The sequence below is a fragment of the Theropithecus gelada genome, chromosome 1 (assembly GCF_003255815.1).
Source record: "Theropithecus gelada isolate Dixy chromosome 1, Tgel_1.0, whole genome shotgun sequence".
NCBI classification, from domain to species: Eukaryota; Metazoa; Chordata; class Mammalia; order Primates; family Cercopithecidae; genus Theropithecus; species Theropithecus gelada.
In genome coordinates, this window is record NC_037668.1 from 15,718,416 (window position 1) to 15,741,060 (window position 22,645).

At 41.5% G+C, this 22,645-nt stretch overlaps 1 protein-coding gene across 3 annotated transcripts in view; it reads left to right on the top strand.

Annotated features, from left to right (window-relative positions):
* The window catches only part of RPRD2 (regulation of nuclear pre-mRNA domain containing 2), a 118,897-nt gene that overhangs the window by 37,820 nt on the left and 58,432 nt on the right, over window positions 1-22,645 (top strand). For all 3 annotated transcript variants that reach the window (XM_025394560.1, XM_025394565.1, XM_025394572.1), the window contains exon 2: window positions 21,279-21,408. In XM_025394560.1, coding sequence (XP_025250345.1) covers window positions 21,279-21,408 — 130 coding nt within the window. The remainder of the gene's footprint in view (window positions 1-21,278; window positions 21,409-22,645) is intronic.

Consider the following 22,645-nt stretch of genomic DNA (forward strand, 5'->3'; position numbering starts at 1 on the left):
TTTATAGTTAGGTTTTACCTTAGGTCTGTAATGCATTTTGAATTAATTTTTGCAAATAGCATGAGGTATGGATCAATTTTTTAAAATGGGTATCCAATTGTTCGAGCACCATTTATCGAGAAGCCAGTCCTTTCATCATTAAATTGTCTATGCACCTTACACCTTTGTAAAAAATCGATTGCTGGCTGGGCACGGTGACTTACGCCTGTAATCCCAGCACTTTGGGAGGCCGAGGTGGGTGGATCACCTGAGGTCAGGAGTTCGAGACCAGCCTGGCCAACATGGTGAGACCTCGTCTCTACTGAAAATACAAAAATTAGCTGGACTTGATGGCGGGCGTCTGTAATCCCAGCTACTTGGGAGGCTGAGACAGGAGAATTGCTTGAACCTGGGAGGTGGAGGTTGCAGTGAGCTGAGATCGCGCCACTGCACTCCAGCCTGGGTGATAGAGTAAGACTCCGTCTTTTTTTTTTTTTTTTGAGACAGAGTCTCGCTCTGTTGCCCAGGCTGGAGTGCAGTGGCTGGATCTCGGCTCACTGCAAGCTCTGCCTCCCGGGTTTATGCCATTCTCCTGCCTCAGCCTCCCGAGTAGCTGGGACTACAGGCGCCCGCCACCTCGCCCGGCTAGTTTTTTTGTATTTTTTTAGTAGAGACGGGGTTTCACCATGTTAGCCAGGATGGTCTCGATCTCCTGACCTCGTGATCCGCCCGTCTTGGCCTCCCAAAGTGCTGGGATTACAGGCTTGAGCCACCGCGCCCGGCCGACTCCGTCTTAAAAAAAAAAAAAAAAAAAATTGATTGCCCACATATATATATGTTGCCTTGATTATTGTAGTTTATATGGAAATCAGGTAGTGTACGTCTTCTAACACAGTTTTCAAAACTATGTTGTCTATTCTAGGTCTTTTGTTTTTTCTTATAAAGTTTAGAATCAGCTTGTTGATTTCTACAAATAATCCTGCTGGGATTTTGATTAGGACTAAATTGAATGTGTACATTAATTTGGGGGCCGAATTGTTAAATATATTTAGTTGTTTACCATAAATACGGTATATCTCTCCATTTATTTAGGTCATCTTTGATTTCTTTTATCAGTGTTTTACACGTTTTTCAGCATAGCGATCTTGCATATATTTTGCTAAATGATAATCTAAGTCTTTCATGCTCTTATAAATGGTACTGCTTTTTTTAAAGAAAAATTTAATTTCCCCCTGTTTGTTGCTATGTAAGAATATAATTGACTTTGGTATCCTGCAACCTTACTAAACTTATTATTAGTTCAGGTACCTATTTTGTAGGGTCTCTGATTTTTCTGTATGGATAAATCATGTCTACATAGAGACGGTTTAGTTTCTTCCTTTCTAATCTATATACCTTTTCTTTCTTTCCCTTGCCTTATTGCATTGGCTAAAACTTCTAGGATGATGGTAGCAGCAGTCCCCAACTGGAAGAGACAGGGATGGGGTTGGTTTTGGGATGAAACTGTTCCACCTCAGATCATCAGGCATTGTTCTCATAAGGAGTGCACAGCCTACATCCCTGGCATGGGCAGTTAACAGTAGAGTTTGTGCTCCTGTGAGAATCTAATGATGCCACTGATCTGACAGAATTTGGGGCTCGGGGGTAATGCTTGCTCACCCACCACTCACCTCCTACCATGTGGCCCAGTTCCTAACAGGCCGCTGGGGTTGGGAAACCCTGTGTAGAGAAAGGGTGAGGGTGAACATTCTTCTTTTTCCCCTGTTCTTGGGGGGATAGCTTTTGGTTTTCCACCATTATATATGATGTTAGCTGTAAGTTTTTAATAAGTGTCCTTTGAGGAAGTTCCCTTATATTTCTAGTTTTTGGAAACTTTTTTTTAAAATTATTATTATACTTTAAGGTCTAGGGTACATGTGCATAACTTGCAGGTTTATTACATATGGATACTTGTGCCATGTTGGTGTGCTGCACCCATCAACTCGTCAGCACCCTTCAACCAGTCATTTACATCAGGTATAACTCCCAATGCAATCCCTTCCCCTCCCTCCTCCCCATAATAGGTCCCGGTGTGTGATGTTCCCCTTCCCGAGTCCAAGAGTTTTTGGAGACTTTTTATCATAAATGAATGTTAAATTTTATTGATCCTTTCATAGTACTTTAAAAAAAAAAAATTAAAGAGGGCCTGGCACGGTGACTCATGCCTGTAATCCCAGCATTTTGGGAGGCCGAGGTGGGCGGATCACGAGGTCAGGAGATCGAGACCATCCTGGCTAACACAGTGAAACCCCGTCTCTACTAAAACTACAAAAAATTAGCTGGTTGTGGTGGTGGGCACCTGTAGTCCCAGCTCCTTGGGAGGCTGAGGCAGGAGAATGGCGTGAACCCGGGAGGCAGAGCTTGCAGTGAGCCGAGATCATGCACTCCAGCCTGGGCGACAGAGCGAGACATCGTCTCATAAAAATAAAAAAAAAGAGAGAGACCGTCTTGGCTGGGCATGGTGACTCACACCTGTAAGCCCAGCACTTTGGGAGGCTCAGGTGGGTGGATCACCTGAGGTCAGGAGTTTGAGAACAGCCTGGCCAGCATGGTGAAACCCCTTCTCTACTAAACATACAAAAATTAGCTGGGCATGGTGGTGCAAGCCTGTAGTTCCAGCTACTCGGGACGCTGAGGCAGGAGAATTGCTTGAACCTGTGAGATGGAGGTTGCAGCGAGCTGAGATCGTGCCACTGCACTCCAGCCTGGGTGACAGAACAATACTCCGACTCAAAAAAGAAAGGCAGAGTCTTACTTTGTTGCCCAGGTTGGATCGTAGCTCACTGCAGCCTCGATCTCCTGGACTCAAGCAGTCCACCCACCTGGGCCTCCCAACATGTGAGGATTACCCCTTTCATAGTACTTTTGATGGTTTTTTTTGTTTGTTTGTTTGTTTGAGACGGGGTGTCACTCTGTCACCCAGGCTGGAGTGCAGTGGCGTGATCTCAGCTCACTGCAAGCTCCGCCTCCCGGATTCACACCATTCTTCTGCCTCAGCCTCCCAGGTAGCTGGGACTACAGGCACCCGCCACCATGCCTGGCTAATTTTTTGTGTTTTTAGTAGAGACGGGGTTTCATTGTGTTAGCCAGGATGGTCTCTATCTCCTGACCTCGTGATCCGCCCGCCTCAGCCTCCCGAAGTGCTGGGATTACAGGCGTGAGCCACCGCGTACAGCGGGGTTTTATTATTACTATTTTTTTATTTTTTGAGACAGAGTCTCACTGTCACCCAGGCTGGAGTGCAGTGGTGCGATCTCGGCTCACTGCAATCTCTGCCTCCCAAGTTCAAGCAGTTCTCTGCCTCAGCCTCCCAAGTGGCTGGGGTTACAGACTCCCACCACCACGCCCAGCTAATTTTTTGTATTTTTAGTAGAGATGGGGTTTCACCATCTTGGCCAGGCTGGTCTTGAACTCCTGACCTTGTGATCCACCGGTCTTGGCCTCCGAAAGTGCTGGGATTACAGGCATGAGCCACCGTGCCCGGCCTTGATGGGGTTTTAAATGGAAATAATGGCAGTTGTAAAGTCAAACATTTGCATACCTATCTTCAATTCAGCAGTTCTACTCTTGCACATGTGCCCCAGAATACAGATATAAAAATATTTATATCAGCTTTATTTATCATATAAAAATGTAGAGAACAGGCCAAGTGTGGTGGCTCACGCCTGTAATCCAAGCATTTTGTAATGTCAAGACGGGAGGATCGCTTGAGCCCAGGGGTTTTGAGATCAGCCTGGGTAGCATAGTGAGATCTTGTCTCTACAAAAGAATGAAAACAGCCACACGTGGTGGCACATGCCTGTGGTCCCAGCTACTCAGGTGACTGAGATGGAAATATCACTTAAGCCCAAGAGGTTGAGGCTGCAGTGAACTGTGATTGCACCACTACACTCTAGCCTAGGCAACAATGTGACAAATCAAGATCCGCGTCTCAGAAAAGAAAAGAAAATGTGGAAACAACCTGAATGTCCATCAGCAGCTCAATGGATAAAACTGGTATATTCACAGTGAAACCTTTTACTGCAGTGAAATAAATGTAGGTATATGTTATAAAATGAAAAGCTCCGCTTCACCTTCTTTCTCTACATACCCAGTTCCATTTTGAGTAATATCTTCTATATTCTTACAGCGTGATTTAATATTTGCATACATATATATTATCAGTTTTTTTTAAACTTTGGTAAAGTACACATAACATAAAATTGACCATTTTAACCAATTTGTAGTGTAGGTACAGTGGCATGAAGAACATTAACATTGTTATGCAGTCATCAGCACCGTCTGTCTTCAGAACTCCGTCTCACTTTCCAGACTGAAAGCGTATACCCATTAAACAATAACTCTCCATTCCCCAGCCCCTAGCAACCACCATTCTAATTTTTTTCTCTGAATTTTACTACTCCTAGGTACGTCATGGTATTGGAATCATATAGTATCTGTTCATTTGTGACTGGGTTATTTCCATAACATAATGACTTTGCAAGGTTCATCCATATTATGGCATATGTCAGAATTTTCTCCTTCTTATGGGTAGATAATATTCCATTGTATATGACCACATTCTTTTACCATATATATATATATATATATAATTTTTTTTTTTTTTTTTTTGAGACAGAGTCTTGCTCTGGCCCAGGCTGCAGTGCAGTGTCATGATCCCAGCTCACTGCAACCTCTGCCTCCCAGGTTCAAGCAATTCTCGTGCCTTAGCCTTCTGAGTAGCTGGCACCACTGGTGTGCTAATTTTTGTTTTTTTTTAGTAGAGATGGGATTTCACCCTGTTGCCCAAGCTGGCCTGAAACTCCTGAACTCAGGCATTCCACCCACCTCGGCCTCCCAAAGTGCTGGGATTACAGGCATGAGCCACTGCTGCACCTGGCCTCTTTTACCCAATGTTTTCTTAAAAGAAAGCTTCCTGTAGGTCTAGAGATTTTTAAAATTATAGACAAATAAATGTTCACTTTACACTAATAAATTGAAAGCCTGGAGGAAATGGAGAAAATGTCTATAAAAATACTAACCCTATTGACTCCAGAAGTAGAAAACCTGAAAAAAAACCTAAGACCCAGCTGATTTAGCAGCCACACTTGTGTGATTATGTGTTTGTGTTTGCTTTTATTAACGCATGTTTTGTGGTTAAATATTAGTTTGAAATAATTTTTTAGGTTCAAAATTTTGAACAAGGCTGTTTTGTTTTTGTTTTTGTTTTTTGAGATGGGGTCTCACTCTGTCATCCAAGTTGGAGTGCAGTGGTGCAGTCTTGGCTCACTGCAACCTCTGCCTCCTAGGCTCAAGTGATCCTCCCACCTCAGCCTCCCGAGTAGCTGGGACCACAGGTGCTTGCCACCACATCCAGCTGATTTTTTGTATTTTTGGTAGACAGGGTTTCACCATGTTGCCCAGGCTGGTCTCAAACTTCTGAGGTCAGGCATTCCTCCTGCCTTGGCTTCCCAAAGTGCTAGGATTACAGGTGTGAGCCACCACACCCGGCCTAAGGAGTCTGTTTCTTATAGCTAAAGTGGATGTCTTTGCTAGGCTGTATCAGATCTCATCCAAATAAAATAAAATTTTTTTGAAGTGGGATCTGCCTATGTTGCCCATGCTAGTCTCAAACTTCAAACTTTGAACTCTGAACTCCTAGGCTCAAGCAGTACTCTTTCCCCAGCCTCTTGAGTTGCTGAGATTACAGGTGTGTGCCACTGTGCCCAGCCTCATCACATATTTTTTAAAAATCTGTATAACTTACATTCAAGAGATCCTATCCAGAATTCAGTCTGGTTTTAGACCTCATTTTAATGTTTACTGCACCTTTAGTGCATGTCTCTCCATTATTACATATTGTCCTTTCAGTGCTTATTAGTCAGTCCCTTGAATTCAGACTACCATATCTTACCTAGTCTTACCTATTATAGCATGTGCTTTGCATGAAGCGGGTAGTTTATGAAAATTTGTTGAATCTGTACCAAGATTTCACGGACTTTGCCAAGTATTGCTGAGGTTGTCTGCAGGACAGAGAAAAGAAATTGATGCTTGGAGTTTTTCCTTTGGAGGATTTGGTATTGTTTGTTACAGATTGTTGTGATTCGCAGGTCCTGGGTGAAAATGAGAACAACTGACAAGGGAAGAATGTGGATTCTTGTAAAAAACAAAACCAATGCCTGGAACAAATGCGGAACTAATTATGATGAGAGACATCTGAAAGTAAAAGACCATCTGAAACCAGGGAAATAGTGATTATCTCCTAGCTTAGGTCTTTGGCCCTTAGTTCACAACTTAACATTAACATCATCTTAGCCTCTTATTTGCTTATCGGCCTGCTTTCTTACCTGTGATTAGAAGGATTATGATTTATAGGCTGGGCATGGTGGCTCACCCCTGTAATCCCAGCATTTTGGGAGGCTGAGGCGGGCGGATCACCTGAGGTCAGAAGTTGAGACCAGCCTGGCCAACATGGTGAAACCCTGTCTCTATTAAGAATACAAAAATCAGCTGAGTGTGTGGCAGGCACCTGTAATCCCAGCTACTCGGGAGGCTGAGACAGGAGAATCGCTTGAACCCAGGAGGCAGAGTTTGCAGTGAGCTGAGATCGTGCCACTGCATTCTAGCCTGGGCAACAGAGGGAGACGCCATCTCACAGAAAAATAAAGGATTACGATTTATACAGTCCAGTTCTATCTATATAACTACCATCCCCTACAGAGACAATGGGAAGCTTATTTACTATAAACTCCAGGACTGCATAAAATAGCCACTAACGTCCAAAGAACAAGTATAGCTTTTGGTAAAATGTAAAGGTTTTTTTGTTGTTTTGTTTTTTTTGACATGGAGTCTCGCTCTGTCACTAGGCTGGAGTGCATTGGTGCTATCTCTGCTCACTGCAACCTCCGCCTCCCGGGTTCAAGCGACTCTCCTGCCTCAGCCTCCCAAGTAGCTGGGACTAACAGGTGCGTGCCGCCACGCCCAGCTAATTTTTGTATTTTTAGTAGAGATGGAGTTTCACCATGTTGGCCAGGATGGTCTAAATCTCTTGACCTCGTGATCTGCCTGCCTTGGCCTCCCAAAGTGCTGGGATTATAAGCGTGATGTGAAATTTTAAGTGTCTTACTAAAATTACTATACTGCAAAATATTTTATCACATAAACTCTTTGCTGTGGTGTGCTATTTTTAGCTGCTTTTTGCATTTTTGTGATCTGGAGAGTATGGTCCATATAATCTCAAGAAAATATTCCAGCAAAGTTAAAACACAAGGCTAATTATCAATTATAAAAAGCAGACTAAGTAAATGAAATATTTAAGCATGCATTAACTTTGGTAGCTCACAGTAAGAGGCAAAGAACCACCTCTGGATTAGGAGACATGAGCCAATCAATTTAAGAAAATGAAAACTATGGGTGCTGATATAGGATTGTTTATATTGCTAATTAAGGACATTAAAATTGCTAACATCATGTCAGAAAGACATTTTACTAGAAATATAAGAAGATAATAAGTAACAGTCTTTTAATTTGGATATATTTTGCTTTAGAATAAACAAACTATGTCCTCATTTTTCTAATTTGTCTGCAAACCAGTGGAAATCTCATCACAGTCTAAAGCTAGAATTTGGGAACTGTTGTACCAGGCCATGCTGTTTCTTGGAAACTTTTCTTTGCATATTAGATAAATGGAGAAAAGAGTTAAGGCACAGTATCTGACTGAAAACTCATTAGCTGACATTGTATTATAAAGGTTTTATGGAAAAATCTCCCAAGTTTTTTTGGTTTTTGGTGTTTTCTTTTTTTGACAGGGTCTCTGTCATCCAGGGTGGAGTGCAGTGGTGTAATCATGGCTCACTGTAGCCTCAACCTCCTGGGCTCAAGTGATCCTCCCACCTCAGCCTCCTGAGTATCTGGGACTACAGGTGCATGCTAGTGGGCTCAGCTACAGTCTCCCTGTCGCCCAGGCTGGAGTGCAGTGTTGTGATCTCAGTTCGCTGCAACCTCCGCCTCCCAGGTTCAAGTGATTCTCCTTCCTCAGCCTCCCAATTACTTGAGATTACAGGTGCCTACCACCATGCCTGGCTAATTTTTTTTTTTTTTTTGGTAATATTAGTAGAGACAGGGTTTCACTGTGTTGGCCAGGCTGGTCTTGAACTCCTGACCTCATGATCTGCCCTCCTCAGCCTCCCAAAGTGCTGGGATTACAGGCGTGAGCCACTGCACCCAGCCTTTTTTTTTTTTTTTTTTTTTTAATTGAGATGGAGTCTCACTCTGTCACCCAGGCCGGAGTGCAGTAGCACCATCTTGGCTCACTGCAACCTCCACTGCCTGGATTCAAGAGATTCTTGTGCCTCAGCCTCCCAAGTAGTTGGGACTACAGGCGCGCACCCCCACGCCTGGCTAATTTTTTTGTATTTTTAGTAGAGACGGGGTTTCATCATGTTGGCCAGGCTAGTCTTGAATTCCTAATCTCAGGTGATATGCCTGCCTCGACCTCCCAAAGTTCAGGGATTACAGGCATGAGCCATCGCGCCCAGCCAGCTCAGCTACTTTTTAAATTTTTGTAGAGAAAGGGTCTCCTGTATTGCCTAGCCTGGTCTGCAACTCTGCGGCTCAAGTGATCCTCTCACCTTAGCCTCCCAAAGTGCTGGGATTACAGGTGTGAGCCACTGCACCCAGCTTCTTCCAAGTTTTTTTGCAAATGTGTAATTTTACAACTCCTGGTCTCAGATATGCTCTGTTATGGGTGATGGTAATGTTGGTATTAAAATGTTAAACAATATCCTGGTTAATACATTGTTTTCTCAATATACTATTTGATTTAGTAGACTTCTAGATAATCGTCTATAACAATGTTTAACAAATATTCTGAATAGTAAATTAAGTAACTGGTGGATTGATACCTTATGAATGTTAACAGACTACTTTGAGATTTTTATTTTAGATACGGCTCTTTCAGTGTATATTGAAGTTATTTTACTCAGGACTTGGGTTCTAAAGTCAGTACATAAAATGAAATTAGGCTTGAAAATACTGGAAATTTTTAGTAATGACAAAATTTTTGATTTTTTTTGTAAACAGCCTTGTACAGAAATATATATATATGCATGATTTGTGCTATATTTGGTAGCATATAATTCCGTAGGGTGAATCATATTAAGAGATTGAATCAGCTGAATGTTTTGATGCTTGGAACATGAAGCCGATTTAGGGAGAGTCAAATTTCCTGGTTTTTCTCTCATCATCTTTATGAAGATAATATTTCTTCTGGTTCTTCATCAGTGAGTATTTCTCTGTGGCCTCAAATGTCTTTCTGACTCTTACAGTTTAACTTTCCTAGGTTAACCATGCCTAAAATATTAAGTGGAAAATTGCAGAAATAAACAGTTCATAAGTTTTAAATTGTGCACCATTCTGAGTAGTATAATGAAATCTCATGCCATCTTGCCCAGGACAGGAATCCTCTCTTTGTCCTTTGTATCCATGCTGTTGATACTTCCCACCCATTAGTGCCCCTGTTATATTGACTGCCAAGGTATTGCAGTGTTTGTGTTCAAGTAACCCTTAGTTTACTTAATAATGGTCCCAAAGCACAAGAATAGTGATGCTTTTAATTTGGATGTGCCAAAGAAAAGCCATTAAGTGCTTCCTTTAAGTGAAAAAGGTTAAAATTCTTTTTTTTTTTTTTTTTTTTTTTTTTTTTTTTTTTTTTTTTTTTTTTTGAGACGGAGTCTCGCTCTGCCGCCCAGGCTGGAGTGCAGTGGCCGGATCTCAGCTCACTGCAAGCTCCGCCTCCCGGGTTTACGCCATTCTCCTGCCTCAGCCTCCCGAGTAGCGGGGACTACAGGCGCCCGCCACCTCGCCCGGCTAGTTTTTTTGTATTTTTTAGTAGAGACGGGGTTTCACCGTGTCAGCCAGGATGGTCTCGATCTCCTGACCTCGTGATCCGCCCGTCTCGGCCTCCCAAAGTGCTGGGATTACAGGCTTGAGCCACCGCGCCCGGCAGAATTCTTAATAAGAAAATAAATCATATGCTGAAGTTCTAAGATCTGTGATAAGAATGAATCTCCTATCTGTGAAATGATGAAGAAGGAAAAAGAAATTTGTGCTAGTTTTGCTGTTGCACCTCATACTGCAAAAGTTATGGCCACAGTGCTTGATTAACTGCTTGGTTAAGGTGAAAAGAGCATTAAGTTTTTGGTGGAACATATGAACAGAAATGTGTTTCAGTTGACAGCAGTCAGTTTCTGTACTGTCTGGTTTCAGGAATCCACTAGGGGTCTTAGAACATATGCCCTGAGGTTAAGGAGGGACTACTGTAATTGCCTTTACCCCTGAACATCTGTTGAAGGTTCTTGTTAATTGTTTTCTCTCTCACACTCTGGCTTAGTACTTACATGTAAATTTTTTTTTTTTTTTTGAGACAGAGTCTCTCTCTGTTGCCCAGGCTGGAGTACAGTGGCACAATCTCAGCTCACTGCAACCTCTGCCTCCCAGGTTCAGGTGATTCTCCTGCCTCAGCCTCTCGAGTAGCTGAGATTACAGGCGATTGCCACCACACCTGGCTAATTTTTACTATAGATGGGGTTTCACCATGTTAGTCAGGCTTTTCTTGAACTCCTGACTTCAAATGATCCTCCCGCCTAGGCCTCCAAGAGTGCTAGGATTATAGGAATGTGCCACCATGCCCGGCCAAGTACTTACAAGTAAATTCTTTTTTTTTTTTTTTTGAGACGGAGTTTCGTTTTTGTTGCCCAGACTGGAGTGCAATGGCGTGATCTTGGCTCGTTGCAACCTCCTGGGTTCAAGTGATTCTCCTGGCTCACACCCTGAGTAGCTGGGATTACAAGCATGCGCCACCACGCCTGACTAATTTTGTATTTTTAGTAAGAGACAGGGTTTCTCCATGTTGGTCAGGCTGGTCTCAAACTCCTGACCTCAGGTAATCCACCCACCTCGGCCTCCCAAAGTGTTGGGATTACAGGCATGAGCCACCATGCCCAGCCTATAAATTCTTGTAAGTGCGAATATGATATGACCTATAGTAATGTACATTTCTTATTAGCTCTGATTTCTGTATTAGTATATTCTTTGTATTTCATTCTGTAAAGCATATGGTATTCACATAATACTTTTGGTTATAGGGTATGGCACATACAGTGCTAGGGTTCTCATTGTTTCTCAGTCCCAACAAGAACATCTTATCAGAGGAGTTTAAAGTACATTTTAAGTTCATTCATTAATATCTCCCCAGATAAACTTAATTGTAAATCTGAACCCCCAAGCAAGAAATTAAGGTACTCCTTTAAAAAATATATTATTTAGTAAACATAGCATCTCTGACTTCTATACATATAGCACCATTTGTTCAGTATTTTCAGTTCTTAAAAAAGAAATAAAATTATAACATTTAGATCCAAAAGGGGCCTTAGAAACTTTTTGAGTACATTCATTTTACATAGACTTAGGCTAGTTGCATCTTAGCTCAGCCTAACATATGTGAGCACCTGTCCTGATGTGATGCCCTTTCACTCTCAAAATGTAACAGTTTGAATGATAATGTGATCATCCTCACATAGTGGTGGAGGAGTATGGCACTCAGATTCTCTACATAGTTCAGTGTTCTTTCTGCTACCTTGATACTTTTACAGATAATTTTTTCTTGTTAACCCTCAACAAAGCAACTAAGTGATTTTAAGGAAGTTGGAGGATTTATCTTTTTAAAGAGAAGATGTAGATTATTTGAAAAAAAGGTGTTGTTTTCTTCTATTTAAGTATTCAAGTGACACTGCCATTATTTGTACTGAGTGTCCTTACAGTTAAATATTTATTTAATCATAGGATATTGAAGCCAGAGGGTATGTTATGGATGATCTAATCTAAATTAGTTATTTTATATGGTTTGTGTGTGTGTGTGTGTGTGGAGACAGGGCCTTGCCCTGTCGTTCAGCCTGGAGTGTAGTGGCACAACTATGGCTCACTGCAGCCTTGACCCCCCTGGGCTCAACCCATCCTTACATCTTGACCTCCCAAAGTGTTGGGATTATGGGAGTGAGCCACCACACCTGGCCTATGCTTTTATTTTTTATATAAAGGTATTATAATTGTAGCATAGAAAGTTTAGAAAATAACATTTATTTAAAAATATTCATATAATTTTTTTTTTTCGGAGACAGTCTCACTCTTCGCCCAAGCTGGAGTGCAATGGCGCAATCTCAGTTCACTGCAACACCTGCCTCCCAGGTTCAAGCAACTATCCTGCCTCAGCCTCCCAAGTATCTGGGATTACAGGCACCCACCACCACAGCCAGCTAATTTTGGTATTTTTGTATTTTTAGTTTAACCATGTTGGTCATGCTGGGCTCAAACTTCTGACCTCAGGTGATCTACCCACCTCGGCCTCCCAAAGTGCTGGGATTATAGGCAAGGGCCACCCTGCCCGGCCCGCATATACATTTAGATTGTGTATTTACATAGTTTACATAATGGTATATGTACATTCTTCTTTCCTGTGTTTTTACTAACTCTCATGCAAGCATCTTCATGTTATTTACAGACATGTACTTATCCATATAATATGGATGTACCTTTACATATACATTTGAATAGTGTATTACATAATTTACATAATGGTATATGTACATTTTTCTTTCCTGTGTTTTCACTCTCATGCAAGCATCTTCATGTTATTTATAGACATATATTTATTATCCACATAATATGGATGCACCTTTACTTAGCTATTCCCCTGTTACTATTCTTTAGGTTGCTTCTAGTTTTTTCTACAACTATAAATAACATTTTTGTCCATGTGGCTTTTTCTTCTTTTTGTTTTTCCTTTCTGCAGCCTGTTTTACAAATGAAGACAGACCTAAGCTAATGAAAATGAATGTTTTTCAAGGGTTACAACTCAGATCTGGACTCTCGTGCTGATGCCCTTTCCATTATACCATAATGGTTGTTTTCTATAATTGAAAGACTACATTGAAAACACTTTATGTATCAGCTATCTTAGCCCATTGTTGGAACAAGGCAAGGTAGACATAAAATATAAATTCAAGTTAAAAATTATCTAACCCGTCTCCTACCAAGTTAACGGTTTTATTTTGTAGGTACTTAGACTCAAATCAGTAACCTTCCAGTTTCCTGTTGTTCTTTTCCCCTTCTGCATAATAATTAAAAGAAGGCTGAATACTTAGCTTGTAGATAGTTGAGGAATTGATGTTGTGAGAACACTGACTATATCTAGATTAACTTCTGCAACAGCCCCTAGAATACTTCATTGTACCTAGTCCCTACCTATGCTGTGCATTTACAGAGAAGCCTATGGATTGTTAGCCAAACTGAATAGAGAACTACTCTTTTTTTCCCCTTTTCTTTTTTTCCTTCTCTTTTTTTTTCTAATTTATTTATTCAAGAAATAGTTACTGAACACCGACTAAGTGTTAAGCACTATTCTAAGTGCTGAGAGTTCAGCAGTAAATAAAACTGACAAAAATCCTTGCTCTTATGAGGCTTATATTCTCGTGGAGGAGATAGGCAAAAAATAAATTGTATAGTATATTGGAAAATTATGTGTTATTTGGGAGAATAAAGCAAAGAAGGTTGTAGGAGTGTTGTTGGCTTGATGTTGCTTTTTTTTTTTTTTTTTTTTTTTTTGAGTCGGAGTCTTGCTCTTTCGCCCAGGCTGAAGTGCAGTGGCACAGTCTTGGCTCACTGTAACCTCCGCCTCTGGGTTCAAGCAATTCTCCTGCCTCAGCCTCCTCAGTAGCTGGGATTACAGATGCATGCCACCACACCCGGCTAATTTTTGTATTTTTAATAGAGATGGGGTTTCACCATGTTGGTCAAGCTGGTCTTGAACTCCTGACCTCAGGTGATCCACCCATCTTGGCCCCCCAAAGTGCTGGGATTACAGCCGTGAGCTACCACACCTGGCCTGATGTTGCAGTTTTAAGTAAAGTAGTCAGGAACATATTCACTGAAGGCTAAGCATTCAACCTTCTTTTAATTATTATGCAGAAGGAGAAAGGAACATTTGAGCAAGATTTAAAGGCGGTGGTTGAATGAGCCATGAGAAATACGGGGGAAGAAAGTTCCAGAACAGTGAGCTTAACAGACCGTGAGGCAAAGACTCAGCCAGGTGTGTTGGAGGCCTTGTAAAGACAGCAAGGTGGCCACTGTGGCTACAGTGGAATCAGTGGTGATAAAGAAATTAGGTCAGGAAGATAAGACAGTGCCAGATTGTTTAGGATTTATAGGCCATTGTAAGGACTTTGAACTTTACTCGTATTAAAGAGGGGACCATTATGGGAGTAATTTAAGAAATGGAATAATACAATCAGTTTATATTTTTAAAGGATCACTCTCTCTTCTGAGTTGAGATTAGACTGAAGTCAGGCAAAGGTGGAAGCAGGGAGACTAGGTAGGAGGCTACTGCAATAATTCAAGCAAAAGATGATAGTGACTTAGACCACAGGCAGTGGTGGAGGTACTAAGTAGTGGTTGGATTCTGTGTATTTTTTTAAACTTGTTATTTTTGAATAATTTCAAATGTTAAAAAGTTACAAGAGTATTACAAAAACCTTCTGTGTACTTTTCACTCAGATTCCCCAGTTATTAACATTTTAACATATTTGCTTTATCTCACTTACTGCTTTCTCTACAGGCACTCACACTTTTTATTTCTGAACTGTTTGAGCATATGTTACAGACATGCTGCCCTATGTGGTACTTTGGTGTTCATTTCCTAAAAACAAAGATAGTCTCCTTATACAGTTGCATTAGTCAGCTTGGCTGCCATAACAAAATACCACAGACTGGGTGGCTTAAACAAAGAAACTGATTTTCTCACACTTCTAGAGGTTGCAGAGTTCAAGATCAAGGTCCAGTTTGGTCTCTGGTGAGGGCTCAGGGCTCCTTCCTGGCTTTGGTCTGTCACACAGACCAGAGTACAGTAGGGCGATTGTGGCTCACTGCACCCTCAGCCTCCCAGGCTCAAGTGATCCTCCCACCTCAGCCTCTGAGTAACCAGACTACAGTTGTGCAGTTATGCCTGGCTAACTTAAAAATTTTTTTTGGAGAGATAGCATCTTACTGTGTTGCCCAGGCTGGTACCAACCTCGTAGAGTTGTGGTGAGGATGTAAGTTAATATCTGTATCCTCTTTAAAACAGTCCCTGGCATATATAAAGTATTAAATAAATTAAAAATTATAGGCTGGGTGCGGTGGCTAACGCCTGTAATCCTGGCAGTTTGGGAGGCCCAAGGCAGGTGGATCACCTGAGGTCAGGAGTTTTAGACTAGCCTGACTAACATGATGAAACCCCATCTCTACTAAAAATACAAAAATTAGCCAGGTGTGGTGATGCGCACCTGTAATCCCAGCTACTCAGGAGGCTGAGGCAGGAGAATTGCTTGAAACTGGGAGGTGGAGGTTGCAGTGAGCCGAGATCGTGCCACTGTACTCCAGCCTGGGCGACTACCTCAACCACTTTTTTAAGACTCTGTCTTAAAAAAAAAAAGGAAACCAAACAAAAGAAAAGGCAGTAGGCCGGGCATGGTGGCTCATGCCTGTAATCCTAGCACTTTGGGAGGCTAAGGTGGGTGGCTCACTTGAGGTTAGGAGTTCGAGACCAGCCTGGCCAACATGGTGAAACCCTGTCTACTAAAAATACAAAAATTAGCCAGGCGTGGTGGCCGGCACCTGTAATCCCAGCTACTCGGGAGGCTGAGGCACAAGAATCGCTTGAACCTGGGAGGCAGAGGTTGCAGTGAGCTGAAATTGTACCACCGTACTCTAGCCTGGGTGACAGAGTGAGACTCAGTCTCCAAAAAAAAGAATAAGGCAGTGAACAAGAGAAATTCAGTCTTCTGGGTGCTTATAATCCAGTGGGGATACAGACAAGTACACTACAGGGTGATAAATGCTATAGTAGGTAAAGTATAGGGTGCTTAAAGACCACAGACTTTAAGCATCTTCCCAGACTACCTCAACCACTTTTTTTCATTCCTCCAGAATTTCCAAAGTACTCTGACTAGAGTGGAGAGTTTACATTGAGGAAACGTAGTAATAAAATAGTTTGGGGTGGTTTGCAGGAAGAAGGAGAGATTTAACATGGGGGTGGTCAGAAACTGACATGAGTTAAATTTAAAATTTTGGACGTTTTCCTATGGATGAGTAGAAAACCACGGAAAACTGTTTAGGATGAATTATAGAAAAGGAAAATTCTGACTAAAAAGAGAAAACACAAGGTAGCAGGGTTTTTGGCAATTGTGAGTAATTCATTAAAGATGGAACTTTGAATTTGAGGGGGAAGAAATGAGACTGGAAGAGAAGGCAGGATGCAGATCGTAAAGGAAGCTGAAGTGTTTCTGCTTTTTCCATTGAGCAGTGTGAAATCATTGACAGATTTGATATGAGAAATAATTAGATAATTTTGCATATTTGAAAATGAATTTGACTCCCACTTCCCTACCTTGCTCCCCTGTTAAAATAGAAACAGGGATTAATTTATATCCTGCTCCTGAATGCATGTAAAATTTATACAAAAATATCTTCTATAAAAATGATTTGTAATCTGTAGACTTAATACCTGGAGATGTCTTGAGATATAAAATCGCATCCTTTGGGCTGTGGGTTTTTTGTTTTCTCCAAACAAATCTGATCTTTTCTTAAAAAAAAAAAAAAAAAAGGAAGAGAAAAAAAGAAAAGAAATAAATTTGGCAACAATATAGGGAGGAAATTTAAGGGGAGCAAGTCTAGGGGCAGATGCCTAGGAGGCTGTTGCAGGAGTGGCCAGGTCAACGGTAATGAAACCCGGAAAACAGCAATAGTAGGAAGGGAAAGACAAGAGGGGATAAAGTTGAGAAATATTATTGGAGACAAAATTGGCTAGAGTTTGGAGATTTATTAATGGGTGTAGGGGGGTAATGAGGAGGAGGAATCAGAAAGAATTGCTAAAATTCTGACTAAAGAGTAGTAACAGACAGAAAAAGAGGAAGGTGATTAATAAAATAATAAGGCTGGGTGCAGTGGCTTATGCCTGTAATCCCAACACTTTTGGAGGCTGAGACAGGCGGATCACCCAAGGTCGGGAGTTCGAGACTGGGCTAGCCAACATGAATAAACCCCGTCTCTACTAAAAATACAAAAAAAATTAGCTGGGTGTGACGGCGCATGTCTGTAATCCCAGCTACTCGGGAGGCTGAGGCAGGAGAATCGCCTGAACCTGGGAGGCAGAGGTTGTGGTGAGCCAAGATCGCACCATTGCACTCTAGCCTAGGCAACAAGAGTGAAACTCCATCTCAATAAATAAATAAATTACAATAAAATAAAATATTAAAATCAGCCGGGTGCAGTGGCTCATGTTTGTAATCTCAGCACTTTGGGAGGCTGAGGCTGGTGGATTCCTTGAGGCCAGGAGTTCAAGACCAGCCTGACCAACATGGAGAAACCCTGTCTCTACTAAAACTAGAAAATTAGCCAGGCATGGTGGCACATGCCTGTAATCCCAGCTACTTGGGAGGCTGAGGCAGGAGAATCGCTTGAACCCAGGAGGCAGAGGTTGCAGTGAGCCGAGATCGTGCCATTGCACTCCAGCCTGGTCAACAAGAGCGAAACTCCATCTCAAAAAGAAAAAAAAAACAACATTAGCCAGACATGGTGGCATGTGCCTGTAGTCCCAGCTACTTGGGAGGCTGAGGTGGGAGGATCACTTGAACCCAGGAGGCAGAGGTTTCAGTGAGCCAAGATTGTGACTGCATTCCAGCCTGGGTGACAGAAAAAGAAAATTAAAATCAAGCTCAGGGTGCCTCGGAGACTTTGAAGTGGATGTGTACATTGACTGGTAAAGGGAAATCCAGGCTTGATATCTACAAACATGGGAGTCATTGATACATTGGTTGAAGTAGTTAAAGCAACTAGAAAGAGGTGATTATGCTGATAGCATTCCATTTGCTGTGCATTAAGCCCTATCTTAATTGTTTTACATATATTGTTTTATTTAGTTCTTCTAACAATCCTGTGAGGTTGTCATTTTACAAAGGAAAGCAACATAGAGAAGAGTTAAGTAATGTAAAAGACTCCAAAGCTAACAAGTGACAGAGCCAGAAATGGAAAAGATTGACTTAAAGCCTGAAATCTTAAAACACTATGCTATGAGTAGAGAAGAGTGCTCAGGAGAGAATCCTGGAGAACATCAACATTTAAATAAGGATGATCTCAGCCAGACTGGCTACCTGTACATGATTCTAGAGGAGGACCCGGAGAGGTAGGATGAAAACCAGGAGAGTGGTTAAGACAGAAGCCAAAGGAGAAAGTACTGTGACAGATTATCTGTGTGCCAAAGCTACAAAGAAATAACATTTAAAAAAAAAAAAAAAACTCCATTGGGTTTAGTAAATTTAATTTATTAGTAACCTTGAAAATTGGCGTTTGAGTGAACTATTGGCAACATAAATGAGATAACATAATTTATAAAAAGCTCTTAGCATGGTAGATTGCATATTTTTTAAGTGCAATAAAAGAGTGGCTCCTATAATTATGGAGTTAATGGGAGTTAAAAGTGTAGACAGCGAGCATACAAAACTCTTTCAGACTCTTCACACTAAAAGGTCTTAACTAACATTAGGCAAGGAAGGAAAGGCTAGGGGTAACCTAAGGTGGTCGCAAGAAAACTTTAAGATAGGAGAGACGTGTATATACCTATGTTGAGAGACAGCCTGAAGGAATACAATGTAAATATATAAATACAAATAAGAGGTCGGGTGCGGTGGCTCATGCCTGTAATTCCAGCACTTTGGGAGGCCAAGGTGGGTGGATTACCTGAGGTCAGGATTTCAAGACCAGCCTGCCAACATAGTGAAACTCCATCTCTACTAAAAATACAAAAAAATTAGCTGGGCATGGTGGCAGGCGCCTGTAATCCCACTTACTTCAGGAGGCTAAGGCAGGAGAATAGCTTGAACCCGCGAGGTGGAGGTTGCAGTGAGCCAGGATTGTGCCATTGCACTCTAGCCTGGGCGACAAGAGTGAAACTCTGTCTCAAAAATAATAATAATAATAATTAATATAAATAAAAATCAAACTAAAATATAAGAAGCAAGGATAAGCCAGGCGCAGTAGTTCATGCCTGTAATCCCAGCAATTTGGGAGGCTGAGGTGGGCAGATTGCTTGAGCTCAGGAGTACAGGACCGGCCTGGGCAACATGACAAACCCTTGTCTCTACTAAAAATACAGAAGAAATTAGCCAGGCATGGTGGCATGCCTTAAGTCCCAGCTTCTCGAGTGACTTGAGGTGGGAGAATCACCTGAGCCCGGGGAGGCTGCAGTGAACTGTGATCGCACCACTGCACCCCAGCCTAGGTGGCAGGAGTGAGACCCTGTCTCCAAATAAACAAAAAACACAAAAAAAGAAGCAAGCATGGTTAATGTAGTATAATGTGCTCAAGGTGTGAATAGAGTCTAGGAAACAGTACGTAGTGGAAGGATTACTCTTTAATAGGAGTAATGCTTTTTACTAGGTAAATTGATCTAGGTAAGTTTAAATGTGGATACATTTTTTTTTGACAAGATAATTTCCATCTAATGACTTTTGCCTTCTCTGTGGAACACCATATAAGCTTATCTCCTGAGAGTGAGAAGTGATGTGGTAAAGATTTGGGCCTGACAAGTGGTTAAAATTCGAAATACTTCTTTGAGAGAGGATGCTGACTAAGCACGTGTGGAAGGTCCAGGTGAAGAAGGAGACTTTTAATTTGTATGATTTAAATTTTTTTTGTTTGATTTTTCTTCAGCAGAATCCAGCAGCAGAAATAAAGGTGCAGTAAATGCAGTTAGATTGATCCAAATTTGGGATTTGATTAAGTACATGAGATAGAAGGCTAAATTAGAGAGGAGAAGGACAAGAGTATGAGGGTTTTAATAAAATATTGGTTTAAATAATGGACAAAGACTCTGGAATTGGTGAAGAATTGAGTACTAAAAAGAGAATGTAGAATTAGAGAAAATAAAAAGCTGAGATCTTGATGAAATTAAAGAACAAGTATAATAGGAGTGGGAGATTGTGATCAGAGGAGGAGATTTTTAAATGTGCAAACGAGTGGTTCTTGAAGGTCACTGAATATGAGGTCAAGGAACTGAGACAAGAAAACATGGTAGATCATCCATTTAGACATTGAAATTACCCAGCATAATAATGAAACTTAAGGTGACTTTGCTCAGGGTTCCAGATAGTACATTGATTGGGCCTTGTCGTGAGCCGTTGACAAACTTCACCAACTGGGCGCGGTCGCTCACACCTGTAATCCCAGCACTTTGGGAAGGCCAAAGCGGGCAGATCACCTGAAGTCAGGAGTTTGAGATCAGCCTGGCCAACATGGTAAAACCCCATCTCTACTAAAAATACAAAAAAATTAGCTGGGCATGGTGGCACACACCTGTAGTCCTAGCTACTTGGGAGGATGAGACAGGATAATTGCTTGAGCCCAGGAGGCAGAGGTTGCAGTGAGCTGAGATTGCACCACTTCACTTCAGCCTGGACGACAGAGTGAGACTCCATCTCAAAAAAAAAAAAAGAAAAAAAGAAAAAGAAAAGCTTAACCTAGATGCGTACATAGGATCGTATTATTTTGCAGGACATTCGTCTAGTGATGAAAGCAGCAGCAGAGCCTCCCTCCAGTAGATGGGAAGACTAAGATGTATCTGAGTAGTATCTGGATTGATTGATGGGGAGGAGGGTCTATCTATAATAAATGTTAAGCAATTTGCTTAAGGTCACAAGAATTTGATTACAAAGCCCATGCTCTTTCTACTAACCTTGGTATTTCTGCAACAAGTTGAGCATGTTCAGCGCATTTTTTTTTTTTGTCTTCCCAGATGTTTGAGACTATAATTTTGTTTTATTTTAGCTTCTCCAGAGTTACTGCGTCTTTTTTTTAGTGCCAAACATCTACAAAGTGAGGGAGAAATCTCCTTGAGGAGTACCTTGAACAGAATCTTAACCTGAAGTAGTCAGGGTTTTTAGTATGTTTGGTAAACTGATCCCTTAGTTCATTTGCTAGTTTATCCATCCATCCTTCCTCCCTTCCATCCATTAGTTCATTTGTCAGTTTATCCATCCATCCTTCCTCCCTTCCATCCATGTAATTACATTCATCTTTTTATATCCATGTAAGAAAAAAAATACCAGTTATAGTTTGAGAACACTGTATTTGGAATAAGTTGAAATAACTGTAAATTGACTCATTTGGTTTTATTTATTGTCTTTTGTCATCTCTAGCTGCATATCCCCACCGTTTGAATCTCTTTTACCTTGCCAATGATGTCATACAGAACTGTAAAAGGAAAAATGCAATCATATTCCGTGAATCATTTGCTGATGTACTTCCTGAAGCAGCTGCTCTAGTGAAGTAAGTAAATCTTTGTTGCTCTATGGGATCTAAACTTAGACAATTTAGAATTTTAGTTTCTTTACCCATTAAGAACTGTAATAGTTGAACGTGCTTGAAGATTGAAGGATAATTTGCCTAAATGGTTGATTATTACTTTCTTGTTAACACACGTCTTTCTTTCTCTTTCTTTCTCTTTCTCTTTCTTTCTCTTTCTCTCTCCTCTCCTCTCCTCTCCTCTCCTCTCCTCTCCTCTTTTTCTCTTTTCTCTTTTCTCTTTTCTCTTTGAAACAGTCTCGCTCTGTCACCCAGGCTGGAGTGCAGTGGTGCAATCTCAGCTCACTGCAGCCTCCGCCTCCTGGGTTCAAGCAATTCTCCTGCCTCAGCCTCCCAAGTAGCTGGGACTACAGGTGCGTGCTACCATGCCCAGCTAATTTTTTGTATTTTTAGTAGAGATGGGGTTTCACCATGTTAGCCAGGATGGTCTTAATCTCCTGACCTCGTGATCCACCCGCTTCGGCCTCCCAAAGTGCTGGGGTTACAGGCGTGAGCCACCGTGCCCAGCCATATTTTTCTTTTAAAAACTCTTTCTTCTGTTTTCAGAAGCTGGTCTCCTGTTTATCCTTACTTGACCATGTATGTCTCCTGGTGATAATCTCTGAATGTGCTTCCTTCTAACTACTGTGTCTGTTTTGTTTAACACATTTCATTTCTTCTGAGTCTTACTGAAATTTTTTTCCCTCCATGAAATCTGTAAAGAGAAATGGAAATTATTTCCCAACGTCATACTCGCAACTCAATATTGATTTAACTTCATTTTTAGCGGTAGTTGGATCCAGCACTTCCCACAGTGTATTCCTATGAAATGATCAGAGGAAGAAGGGTTCTGTGCTCAAATAAGTTTAGAAAATGATCCATACTACTTTTCCTTTCCTGAAGATTCAAAGTTCACATTACCATATCAATAATTTGATTTCTTTTTGGGGCTTTACAATGCTAATTTCAAAACAGCATTTCCTGGCTGAGCACGGTGGCTCACGCCTGTAATCCCAGCACTTTGGGAGGCCAAGATGGGCAGATCACAAGGTCAGAAGATCAAGACCATCCTGGCTAACACGGTGAAACCCCGTCTCTACTAAAAAATACAAAAAAATTAGCCGGGCATGGTGGCGGGCACCTGTAGTCCCAGCTACTTGGGAGACTGAGGCAGGAGAATGGCATGAACCTGAGAGGGAGAGCTTGCAGTGAGCCCAGATTG